The sequence below is a fragment of the Protobothrops mucrosquamatus genome, unplaced genomic scaffold (assembly GCF_001527695.2).
Source record: "Protobothrops mucrosquamatus isolate PMUCROS unplaced genomic scaffold, P.Mucros_1.0 scaffold4303, whole genome shotgun sequence".
In the NCBI taxonomy this organism is placed as follows: Eukaryota; Metazoa; Chordata; class Lepidosauria; order Squamata; family Viperidae; genus Protobothrops; species Protobothrops mucrosquamatus.
Genome location: NW_015390217.1, coordinates 22,558 through 35,464, shown reverse-complemented (window position 1 = coordinate 35,464; position 12,907 = coordinate 22,558). Strand labels below are relative to the sequence as shown.

General features: G+C 47.4%; 1 protein-coding gene across 1 annotated transcript in view; it reads left to right on the top strand.

Annotated features, from left to right (window-relative positions):
* LOC107298819 (ubiquitin carboxyl-terminal hydrolase CYLD-like) overlaps positions 1-12,907 on the top strand; it is a 29,512-nt gene that overhangs the window by 8,091 nt on the left and 8,514 nt on the right. Inside the window, exons 3-9 of the mRNA XM_029286621.1 lie at positions 1,397-1,482; positions 3,081-3,303; positions 5,401-5,557; positions 7,948-8,083; positions 8,232-8,342; positions 9,565-9,656; positions 11,578-11,644. Of these exons, the coding sequence (XP_029142454.1) occupies positions 1,397-1,482; positions 3,081-3,303; positions 5,401-5,557; positions 7,948-8,083; positions 8,232-8,342; positions 9,565-9,656; positions 11,578-11,644 (872 nt within the window). The remainder of the gene's footprint in view (positions 1-1,396; positions 1,483-3,080; positions 3,304-5,400; positions 5,558-7,947; positions 8,084-8,231; positions 8,343-9,564; positions 9,657-11,577; positions 11,645-12,907) is intronic.

The window sequence follows — 12,907 nt, the reverse complement described above, 5'->3', positions numbered from 1 at the left end:
AGAGATTGTGGGCGCTTCATCACTGGAGATTTTTAAGAAGCTAAACAGTTACTTGTTTGAAATGGTATAGGTCCTCCTGCTTGAGCAGGGGCTGGACTAGAAGACCTCCAAGGTCCCTTCCAGCTCTATTCTATTCTACTTTACTACATAATATACTGCACAGAAAAATGCCTACCTGAAAACTGACATTTTGAAAACAATCTTCTAGATTTGGGCAACACTTAGTCTGAAACTCACATTTCATCTTGCCGTTGACCACGTTGGGCTCTCAAGGTTTAGAATCCAGTGGCGTAAGGAAGGTGACCCATTGCCCTCATCTTTTCTAGCGTAAATTCATTGAAATAAATTGTCTGTGGATATTCTCAATCATCCGGGTCATGATTGTCCCAAAAGTACCTTTTTCCCCCATAAGGCAACGGTGGCCGTTCTTGTTTATTTTTCTTTGAAAGCATTTTGCTTTTCATTCAAAAAGCTTCTTCAATTTTGAGAAGACAAAAAAACAACAACAAAACAAAACACCAAACCCAAGAAAATCCAATTGCCTTTTGGGGAAAAAAAACCCTATGGGACATCGAAAGCACCTTTGCGAGACCGAAATGAATTACCGGTATTTATCAAATTTATTTGCCTCCCATCTCATGGTTCAGAGGCCTCTGGGCAGGTGAACAATGCTTTTGTGTAATATCTGCAGCTGTTATACGTGGGAAGAAGCATTAATACATGAAGTATTAATACCACTTTACAATGCCTTGGTAAGGCCACACTTGGAATACTGCATCCAGTTTTGGTCACCACGATGTAAAAAAGATGTTGAGACTCTGGAAAAAGTGCAGAGAAGAGCAACAAAGATGATTAGGGGACTGGAGGCTAAAACATACAAGGAATGGTTGCTGGAATTGGGGATGTCTAGTCTAATGAAGAGAAGGACGAGGGGGGACAAGATAGCAGCGTTCCAGTATCTCAGGGGCTGCCCCAAAGAAGAGGGAGTCAAGCTATTCTCCAAAGCGCCTGAAGGCAGGACAAGAAGCAACGGGTGGAAACTAAGCAAGGAGAGAAGCAACCTAGAACTAAGGAGAAACTTCCTGACAGTTAGAACAATTAACCAGTGGAACAACCTGCCTCCAGAAGTGGTGAATGCTCCAACACTGGAGGTTTTTAAGAAGAGACTGGACGGCCATTTGTCCGAAATGGTATAGGGTTTCCTGCCTGAACAGGGGGTTGGACTAGATGACCTCCAAGATCCCTTCCAACTTTATTATTGTTGTTATTATTATTTTTATTATTATTAATAAAGGAGAAAATTTACTCCATTCACAACCATCCCTCCTGCCAAGGTCTCAAAATCCAGTTAAACTTTCCCTTTTCTCTCTCTCTTTCGCTCTCTTTTTTTTTTTAGGAGGAAGAGGGCTCAGCCGATGTTTTCCGAGAGATCCCTCTGGATTCAGTGGTGAAGGAGGAGCTGCTCTCCTTAGGTAAACTGATGTTCTGGGTAGCCTGGAGTTTTATTTGTCCTGTTTTTGGAGTGTGGGAAGAATCACTCAGATTATTAGAAACACTCCCGGTTGAATCATGGATCTTCGTAATAGTACCAAAGTGGTTTGTGATGGCCTTCCTTGAGAAGTTCTTGTTTCTTTCCCAGTCCTGAGATTTATTTTTTTTTACACTTTCCCATCCCAAGAATGAACCAGGTCTGTCCTGGTCCAGTTCATGCCTCTTGGGCGAAAACTTGATAATCTTTTTTTAACTAGCAGAAAAGGAGGTGCTTGACCAAGCATAGAGAACAGTTCATCTGAAAGTGAGACTGTTGCAAATAGTCAAAGATCTAATAATAATAATGATGATGATGATGATGATAAAGTTGGAAGGGACCTTGGAGGTCATCTAGTCCAACCCCCTGCTCAGGCAGGAAACCCTACACCATTTCGGACAAATGGCTGTCCAGTCTCTTCTTAAGAAACTTCCAGTGTTGGAGCATCCACAACTTCTGCAGGCAGGTTGTTCCACTGGTTAATTGTTCTAACTGTCAGGAAGTTTCTCCTTAGTTCCAGGTTGCTTCTCTCCTTGATCAGTTTCCATCCGTTGCTTCTTGTCCTGCCTTCAGGCGCTTTGGAGAATAGCTTGACTCCCTCTTCTTTGGGGCAGCCCCTGAGATATTGGAATACTGCTATCCTGTCCCCCCTCGTCCTTCTCTTCATTAAACTAGACATAACCAATTCCAGCAACCGTTCCTTGTATGTTTTAGCCTCCAGTCCCCTGATCATCTCTGTTGCTCTTCTCTGCACTCTTTCTAGAGTCTCAGCATCTTTTTTACATCGCGGTGACCAAAACTGGATGCAGTATTCCAAGTGTGGCCTTACTAAGGCATTGTAAAGTGGTATTAATACTTCACGTGATCTTGATTCTCTTCCTCTGTTAATGCAGCCCAGCACTGTGTTGGCCTTTTTGGCAGCTGCAGCACACGGCTGGCTCCTATTTAAGTGATTGTCCATCAGGACTCCGAGATCCCTCTCACAGTTACTACTATTGAGCAAGGTACCCCCTATACTATACCTGTGCATTTGGTTTTTCTTGCCTAAATGTAGAACCTTGCTTTTTTCACCCTTGAATTTCATTTTGTTAGATAGCGCCCAGTGTTCAAGTCTGTCCAGATCCTCCTGTATCCTAAGCCTGTCTTCTGGAGTGTTGGCTATTCCTGCCAGCTTGGTGTCGTCTGCAAATTTGATGAGTTCCCCATCTATCCCCTCGTCCAATTCGTTGATGGAGATGTTGAAGAGCCCTGGGCCCAGAACAGAGCCCTGGGGCACCCCACTACACACTAAATCAGTGTTTCTCAACCTTGACAATTTTAAGGCATGTGGACTTCAACTCCCAGAATTCCACAGCCAGCAATGCTGGCTGTGGAATTCTGGGAGTTGAAGTCCACATGCCTTAAAATTGTCAAGGTTGAGAAACACTGCACTAAATAGTCAAAGCTCTCCAAGCAGGAGGTCACACCTGTTCCTGTCTGGGCTTTTAGCAAGGAGGAAAGCGAAGCGTCATCAAATCGGAATTAAAAGGATTCCCCAGAAATAGACACACAGGCATCGCTTTTCTCTGTTTGATATAGACCAGGATTCTGGGCTCCAGGAATATCTCGAGCACAAGAGGAGCGAAAGTACAGAGCATCCGGAAGACGGGACCGGCTCTCTGGATGTCAACTCCGTGGTCCAGATCAACTTAGACAAGGGACGTGCTATGACGGGGACCATCCGTTGGATCGGCTGCCTGCCTAATGCCCAGCAAAGGATGGCTGGGATTGAGTTGGTAAGCACCCCATCCCGTGTAATGTGTTCCTAGCCTTGCTCTCTCTTTGATGTGTGGACTTCGGGTTTTAAGCGAGATGGGCACCCAGAGCCCAAAGCTATGCCTGTGGATGCCTGGAGAATAGAAACTTCATTCATCCCCAGCAGCTGGGCCCACCGGTGCCAGACGCCCTGAAGATGAAATGGATTCGTTGCTCTCGGTGGATTCTCTCCGCTGATCTTTCCGGAGCCAGCAGGCATTTGAAGTCTGATGATCAAAAGGACACGGAGGAAAAATGTTGGCACTAATCTTTGGGGGTGTTGCCTTCTGGCTTCCTCTTGCCCATGAGGGGATCATGAGGGAGCTTGCATTATTTATGGTGCCTTGAGTCCATGTCTGTCTGTCTGTCTGTCTGTCTGTCTGTCTGTCTGTCTCTCTCTCTCTCTCTCTCTCTCTCTCTCTCTCTCTCCCTACCTACCTACCTACCTACCTACCAACCTACTTACCTACATGTGTGTATCTGTGTGTGCGTGTGTGTCTGTCTGTCTATCGGTCGGTACCTACGTCTGTCTGTCTGTCTGTCTATATCTATCTATCTATCTATCTATCTATCTATCTACGTATCTGTCTGTCCGTCTCTCTCTCTCTCTCTCTCTCTCTCTCTCTCCCCCTCACCTACTTACCTACCTACGTTCTTGTCTCTGTCTGTCTGTCTGTCTGTCTGTCTCCCTCCCACCTACCTACCTACTTGTGTCTATCTATCTATCTATCTATCTATCTATCTATCTATCTATCTATCTATCTATCTATCTATCTATCTATCTATCTATCCGTCTCTCTCTCTCCCCCACCTACCTTCCTACGTACTTGTCTATGTCTGTTTGTCTGTCTACCTACCTACCTATTTACGTGTCTGTCTCTCTGTCTGTCTGCTTGCCTACCTACCTACATCTGTCTTTCTGTCTGTCTGTCTACCTACCTAGCTAGCTACCTACGTCTGTCTGTCTACCTACCTACGTGTCTGTCTGTCTGTCTGTCTGTCTATCATCGCTAGCCTATCTATCTATCTATCTATCTATCTATCTATCTATCTATCTATCTATCTATCTATCTATCTATCTATCTATCTATCTATCTAATCTCTATATCATCTATCTACCTACCTATCTAATCTACCTTTCTTTCGCTCTATCTCTCTACCTACCTAGCTACCTACCTACCTATGTCTATCTGTCTACCTACCTACATGTCTGTCTGTCTGTCTGTCTGTCTGTCTGTCTGTCTGTCTGTCTGTCTGTCTGTCTGTCTATCTATCTATCTATCTATCTATCTATCTATCTATCTATCTATCTATCTATCTATCGTGTGTGTGTAAATATTCTTATACAAAGGGGAACACACACACACACCCCACGGAGCCCACTGCCAAGACCTCTTCACAGGTAGTTCTCAACTTATAATAGTTCATTTAGCGACCATTCAAATTTACAACGGCACTGAAATAAATGACCATTTTTCACACTTATACGATCGTTGCAGCCTCCCCAGGGTCACGTGATCAAAATCCGGCCATTTGGCAATTAAGTCCTATTTCTGATGGTTGCAGAGCCCTGGGGTCATGTGATCCCCTTTTGAGAAGCCAATGAGGTAAGCCAGATTCACGCAACGACCGTGTTATTAATTTAACAACTCCAGTGATTTACTTAACAACCGTGGCAAGAAAAGTCGTAAAAGGGGGAAAAAACCAAACAAATGTGTCACTTAGCAACAGAAAGTTTAGACTTGGTTGTGTTCATAAGTCCCTGTAATAGGGAAGAGGGGCTTAAAGAGGGAAAAAAAAAAGAACATTAACTTCCAACTCTTTTCAGTGCAGTAGAATAAAAGCAACAAAACGGTAGCCCCAACTTTTTTACTTTTGCGTATTTGATATATTCCAGCCATTTTTCTAACAACAAACATGCGTTAATCAGCAGATTCCCAAAGTCAGAATTTCATCCTTGATTCCAATCGTGACCTGATCGTGATCTTCCTTCCTCCAGTCAATACCCACGAGCTATTTCTGATCACCCTCGGTCCCGTTGGATTGGCTTGCTTGAGACCTGTTATCCTCCCTGACAGGATGAAGAGAATAACAGTTTTTCCAACGGAGAGTGGCAAGGTGTGCGTTACTTTACCTGTCCTCCCCGCCGGGCCCTTTTCGTGCGGCTGGAGTCGTGCCAACCAGATTCGCGCTTCCAGGGGAACAAGTGCCTGTTTCAGGAGCCCTCTGAATTCAGTAAGTCCCTTCCCTTTGCAGCGGCTGGATGCGCAGAATCCTCAGTGGGCCTCAGTTTGAACCCTTGGTCGGCGCAAGAAAAATGGGTGGATGTGGTTCTTGATTTATTTGTAAGTAACTCAATTCAGCAAACAGACCTACAATTCTTTCTGCCTCCTGTTTCCCTCCCAGCAAGAACCCTGTGAGGTGGGTTAGGTTGAGGGAGAGAGAGTGACTGGCCCAAAATCATCCAGCTGGCTTTCACGTCTAAGGCGGGACTAGAGCTCACCGTCTCCTTGTAATTGGCCCAAAGTTACAAAGTCAGGTTTCATGCCTAAGGCAGGACTAGAACTCACCGTCTCCTAGTGATTGACTCAGAGTCACCTAGTCGGCTTTCATGCCTAAGGCGGGACTAGAACTCACCGTCTCCAGGTGATTGACCCAAAGTTACCCATTCAGCTTTCATGCTTAAGGCGGGACTAGAACTCACCGTCTCCAGGTGATTGACCCAAAGTCAGCTTTCATGCCTAAAGTGGGACTAGAACTCACCATCTCCTGGTGATTGACCCAGAGTCACCCAATCAGCTTTCATGCCTAAGGCGGGACTAGAACTCACCGTCTCCAGGTGATTGACCCAAAGTCAGCTTTCATGCCTAAAGTGGGACTAGAACTCACCATCTCCTGGTGATTGACCCAGAGTCACCCAATCAGCTTTCATGCCTAAGGCGGGACTAGAACTCACCGTCTCCTGGTGATTGGCCCAAAGTCACCCAGTCGGCTTTCATGCCTAAGGCGGGACTAGAACTCACAGTCTCCTAGTGATTGACCCAGAGTCACCCAATCGGCTTTCATGCCTAAGGCGGGTCTAGAACTCATCGTCTCCTGGTGATTGACCCAACCAAACCGACGCCACACTGGAAGTCAGCAGGCCCCCCGACCTTTGTTACGGATGGCTCACCTGAGCTTTCGTAACGCAGGAGTCCCCACCCTGGCAACTTTGAAGACCTGTGGACTTCAACTCCCAGAATTCCCCATCCATAACAAGCGTCGGGGCCTGCTGACTTCCGGTGTGGCGTCGGTTCGCGACAATGCTCGCCCGCACACCGCTAGACGCAACCAAGAACTTTCGAAGCGGTTCCGTTGGGAGGTTTTTGATCAACCACCTCCCCATAGCCCAGATTTGGTGCCGAGTGATGACGACTAAGGAATTTCAAGCCTTCTAAGACGTTATGACAAGGGCCTCAGTTTGAAAGGCTTGTTATGGATGGCTCGCCTGAGCTTTCCTAACGCAGGGATCCCCAAGCTTGGCAACTGTAAGACCTGTGGACTTCAACTCCCAGAACTGGAGAATTCTGGGTGTTGAAATCCACAGGTCTTAAAAATCATCAAGGTTGGACCTTCCTGCCTTAGTGCATCCGCAGAAAAGATATCTTTTGCATGCAGAAAATTTTTAAAAACAGACTAGATTAGTGACAGAGCGACAGAATATTTGAAGCTCAGAGTTGAACTGTGAGGTCCTGGGTGCTCTCTGAGCTTGGTGGTTTTCTTGCAGACGTTTCATGACTCAACTAGGTGACATCATCAGTGCTAGAAGGAAATAGGGTCTGTGGAGAGGAGGAGGAGGACGACGACGACGACTGTGGGGTCCCTTGTGCTCTCTGCTTAGTATGGTTTGGGGAAAGGAGGAGGCAGAGGAGAGGAGGAGGAGGAGAGAAGGGGGGGGAGGAGGAGAACTCTGGGGTCCTGGGTGCTCTCTGAGCTTGGTTGTTTTCTAGCAGACGTTTCATGACCCAACTAGGTAACATTATCAGTGCTAGAAGGGAATAGGGCCTGTGGAAAGGAGGAGGAGAGGAGGAGGAGGAGGAGGAGGACGATGACGACTGTGGGGTCCCTGGTGCTCTCTGAGCTTGGTGGTTTCCCTGCAGACGTTTCATTACCCAACTAGGGAACGTCATCAGTGCTAGCTGGCTGGGGAATTCTGGGAGTTGAAGTCCACAGGTCTTCAAGTTGCCAAGCTTGGGGATCCCTGTCGTAACGTTTTCACAGCAGACGTCTGACTTGATGCTCGAACCACACTCCGTGAACTTCACTAGCCGTACTCCTTCGGCATCTTCACATTTGGCGGGATGTTCTACGGCACCCCTTCCAACGGGATGTCGGTTCACGATAACATCCGCCCGCACACCGCTAGACCCCTTCTTCTTCTTCTTCTTCTTCTTCTTCTTCTTCTTCTTCTTCTTCTTCTTCTTCTTCTTCTTCTTCTTCTTCTTCTTCTTCTTCTTCTCCTCCTCCTCCTCCTCCTCCTCCTCCTCCTCCTCCTTCTTCTTCTTCTTCTCCTCCTCCTTCTTCTTCTTCTTCTTCTTCTTCCTCTGATTATGATGATTTGAACAGAGACTCCTGCTCTGTTTCAGGTGAGGCCGATAGTCCGTCTGTTCTGAGCAACTCCCCACCGCTGAGGGACGACGTGGCCGTGAATGTCCTCAAGGGGCGGATGAGAGGGATCCAAGGCCACTGTAACTCCTGCTACATGGACGCCGCCCTCTTCAGGTTGGCAGCCCTCCCCAGCTTCCTTTCACCCTCGGGGGGACCCTGCTTGTGGAGAGCGTTGCTTTCCCTTCTCTCCGCCTCGTCTCCCCGTACATCTCTCGGTTCCTCCAACCCGGTGGAGTGACCGGCACCTCCTCTCTCGCCACAGCCTCTTCTCCTGCACCTCGGTCTTGGACTCCATGCTGTATAAGCCCCCTCTCCCCGCCGATGGGCGCATCCAGGAGATCCTGCGGGACAAGATCGTTAACCCTCTGAGGCAGTAAGTGGCTCTCCGGCTCTGCTCGTCAGCTGCTTCGGAAAGCCTCTGAGGGACGGACCCGGGAGTGGAGGGTCAAGCACAGGAAGGGGGAATGGCTAGTCTGGAGAAGAGAAGGACGAGGGGGGACGTGATAGCAGTCTTCCAATATCTCAGGGGCTGCCACAAAGAAGAGGGAGTCAAGCTCTTCTCCAAAGCACCTGAAGGCAGGACAAGAAGCAATGGATGGAAACTGATCAAGGAGAGAAGCAACCTAGAACTAAGGAGAAACTTCCTGACAGCGAGGACAGTTAACCAGTGGAACTCCTTGCCTCCAGAAGTTGTGAATGCTCCAACACTGGGAGTTTTTAAGAAGAGATTGGGCAGCCATTTGTCTGAAATGGTATAGGGTCTCCTGCTTGAGCAGGGGGTTGGTCTAGAAGACCTCCAAGGTCCCTTTAAGCTCTGTTATTCTGTAAGGGCTTCCTGCTTGAGCAGGGGGCTGGACTAGAAGACCTCCAAGGTCCCTTCCAACTCTATTATTCTGCAAGGGTCTTCTGCTTGAGCTGGGGGCTGGACTAGATGACCTCTAAGGTTCCTTCCGGCTCTCGTTATTCTGCAAGGGTCTCCTGCTTGAGCAGGGGGCTGGACTAGAGGACCTCCAAGGTCCCTTCCAGCTCTGTTCTTCTGCAAGGGTCTCCTTGAGCAGGGGGCTGGACTAGATGACCTCCAAGGTCCCTTCCAGCTCTGTTCTTCTGCAAGGGTCTCCTGCTTGAGCAGGGGGCTGGACTAGAGGACCTCCAAGGCCCCTTCCAGCTCTGTGAGTCTATTCCAGGTAGCCCTTCACTTAGGACCACTGCTGAGCCCCAGATTTCCATCGCTAAGGGAGACCCTTGTGAAGGGAGCCTTGCCTCATTTTGTAACCTGTCTTGCCGCAGTTGTTAAGTGGATCGCTGCCGTGACCCCAGGACTCTGCAGCCCTCGGACAGACACACGAGTCCGTTGGCCCAGCCGTCCGCACGGGGGTCCCATGGAACTGAAGCCAGGACGTACCTACCTTTTTTTCTTTCCCTTCACCTTTCAAAGGCGGAACAAACTCAGCCCAGTTTTGTCGTTAAGGCCCCCGGTGCGAAGAAATGGGGTTTGGGGGGGGGGGTCCGGTGTGCAGATTGGGGGGGGGGGTTTCAGGAATTTAGTTTTCCGGTTGTGTCTTGAGGTTTCCCTTTTTTGCCTGTGTCGCAAACAGGAAGGGCTTTGTCGCGGCCAAAAGCGTAATGGATCTTCGGTATCAGCTGACCGAAAAGGGAGAGTCTTCCAGTTTTGCTACTTCGGAGAAAGGTGCTTCTTTCTTTCTTTCTTTCTTTTCTTTCTTTCTTTCTTTCTTTCTTTCTTTCTTTCTTTCTTTCTTTCTTTCTTTCTTCTTTTTCTTTCTTTCTTTCTTTCTTTCTCCCTTTCTTTCTTTCTTTCTCTCTCTCTCTCTCTCTTTCTTTCTCTTTCTCTTTATTTCTCTTTCTTTTTCTTTCTCTCTCTCTTTTCTCTCTCTCTCTTTTTCTTTTTCTTTCTTTCGTTCTTTCTTTTTCTCTTTCTTTCTCTTTCTTTCTCTTCTCTCTTTCTTTCTTTCCTTCTCTTTCATTTCTCTTTTTTCTTTTTCTTTCTTTCTCTTTCTTTTTCTTTCTTTCTTTCTTTCTTTCTCTCTCTCTCTCTCTTTCTCTTTCTCTTTCTTTTTCTTTCTTTCTCTTTCTTTCTTTCTTTCTTTCTTTCTTTCTTTCTTTCTTTCTTTCCTTCTCTTTCATTTCTCTTTCTTTTTCTTTCTTTCTCTCTTTCTCTCTCTCTTTTTCTTTCTTTTTCTTTCTTTCTCTTTCTTTTTCTTTCTCTCTTTCTCTCTTTTTCTTTCTTTTTCTATCTTTTTCTTTCTCTCTTTCGTTCTTTCTTTTTTTCTCTCTCTTTCTCTTTCTTTCTCTCTCTTTCTCTTTCCTTCTCTTTCATTTCTCTTTCTTTCTTTTTCTTTCTTTCTCTTCCTTTCTTTCTCTCTTTTTCTTTCTTTTTCTTTCTTTCTTTCTTTCTCTTTCATTCTTTATTTCTCTTTCTTTCTTTTTCTTTCTTTTTCTTTCTCTCTTTCTTTCTTTTCTCTCTCTCTCTCTCTCTCTTTCTTTCTTTCTCTCTCTCGATTGGTATTGTGAGATTCTGATTTCAAAATTGGGGGGGATGAAAATGGACCTGGATTCGAAGAGTCGCTGATTTTCGCGGGAGCGATGGGACAGGAGGTAGAGATTATCAACTAGATTCCCGTGCTGAGCAGCGGTTTGATGATCTGTGTTTTATCTAACTAGAACTGGCTGGACTGTGCCCAAGTTAAGAGAGCGCCACTTTCTTGGAGAAAGGGCAAAATAAATTTTAAAAAGGAGAAATGTCCTGACAGTGAGAACAATTAACCAGTGGAACAGCTTGCCACCAGAAATTGTGGGTGCTCCAACACTGGAGGCTTTTAAGAAGAGACCAGACAATCACTTGTCTGAAATGGCATAGGGTCTCCTGTGTGAGCAGGGGGTTGGACTAGAAGACCTCCAAGGTCCCTTCCAACTCTGTTATTCTGTATTCTGATTGGTCAATTGCTGGTAAATTATTAAAGGCTGGCCATGGCAGGAACTGAGGACTCTCAGTTTTGACAAGGGAGGGAGGATGGATGAAAAGCCCATCCATTCCCAGCGGCCATAACCTCTTTCCTATAGTATGCATTACTTTGTGGGGTTTACACCCCCATTTTAATCCATAGATGTTTACAAAACCTTGAGAAGAAAAGGCAGGAAAAGAAACAGCAGGGAAAATCCGATCAAAGAGTGACCCAACTTAGAACTTTCCTGACAGTGAGAACAACTAAACAGTGGAATGGCAATTCCAGAAGTGGTGGCTGCTCCATCCCTGGGGGGGGTTTTAAAGAAGAGATTGGACAGCCATTGGTCCGGAAGGGCGTGAGATCCGCTGCCTGAGCAGGGAGGGTTAGACTAGAAGACCTCCGCGGTCCCTCACGACTCTTTGTCATTCTGCCTTTCCGTGATCCTTGCTTTTGCGATTAAATTGCCACTTGACAATCCTACTCATCAGCTGAGCCTAAGGGAGATTCCGCGCGGTGAGGGTTGATCCAGAGAAGGAGTTGTGCTTGTGGCTGCAGCTGTGTGTGTTCTCTGTGGAGGGAGGGGGCAAGTGGGGGTGTGTGTCATACGGTGCTGCCTCTGACCTGGGGTGCCCTCTGCTCTTTCAGACCCCGAGGAGTTTCTGAACCTCATCATGCATCGCATTCTTGGACTGGAGCCACTCTTGAAGCTGCAGTGAGTCCGTCGTCGCACCGCCGTCCCCTCCTCACTTGGGTTATGGTGAAGGGGGAAAAAATAGCATTGGGAGGGACTGGGTGACCTTTGAGATACGGTCTAGGGGTAATTACTGACCTGCTAAAGAGATCCCTGTCTAGCAAGGGAGGAGAAGGGAGGTGGGGGGGGGAAGAAGGCCCCAACTAGGCCTGGGCAGTGCTGGGAAAGGGCTTGAAGGCAGCCTGTCAGACCTGCCTCAGCTTGAACTCCTAAGTAGAAACAAAGGGCAAGCATTAAAGGGGTAGCCGACGCAGGAGCCTCGGGGAGCTGCCTTTTCTGCCGTCAGGAAATTGACCAGCAGAAATTGACCACTTCCACCAACACTGGCAGGGTAAGCCACTGGTATAGAAAATGAGAGTTAGCCCCTCTCCCGTCTAGCACTGATGGTGTTGCCTAGTTGGGTCATGAAACGTCTGTAAGGAAAGACTCAAGCTCAGAGAGCACAAAGGAACTCGCGGTCCTCCTCCTCCTCCTCCTCCTCCTCCATCTTTCCCTTCTCCTCCTCCATCTTCTTCTCCTCCTGCTCCTCTTCTTTCCCTTCCCCTCTACTCCGTAAACCCTACTCCCTTCTAGTACTGATGATGTTGCCTAGTTGGGTCATGAAACGTCTGTAGGGAAACACTCAAGCTCAGAGAGCACAAAGGAACTCAGGGTCCTCCTCCTCCTCCTCCATCTTCTTCTCCTCCTCCTCTTCTTCCCCTCTACTCCGTAAACCCTACTCCCTTCTAGTATTGATGGTGTTACCTAGTTGGGTCATGAAACGTCTGCAAGGAAACAATCCAGGTTAGAGAGCATCAAGGATCCCACAGTCATTGGCCGCCTCCTCCTCCTCCTCCTCCTCTCCTCCCCTTCCCCTCTACTCCATAAACCCCACTCCCTTGTGGTACTGATGATGTTACCTAGTTGGGCCATGAAACGTCTGCAAGGAAACACCCAAGCTCAGCACCCAGGACTCACAAGCAGAAAATGGTCAGAAGGAGGTCCTAAGAACTGTTTGTTTGTTTAATATGCTGCCCCTCCGACTGTTACAGCGACCCTGATCAGCTTACAGAATAATATAAAACCATTAAAATTAGGAGGATTAAATACGAAACTGAAAACCAAGCGGACAGGTGACCCAGGAGTGGGGCAATCTTCTCTCTCCCCCATCAGCTACCCCAAGCCCAGGGGTAGGCCACCTGGGCTCTTTTATGACTCGTGGACTCCAACTCCCAGAATTCCTGA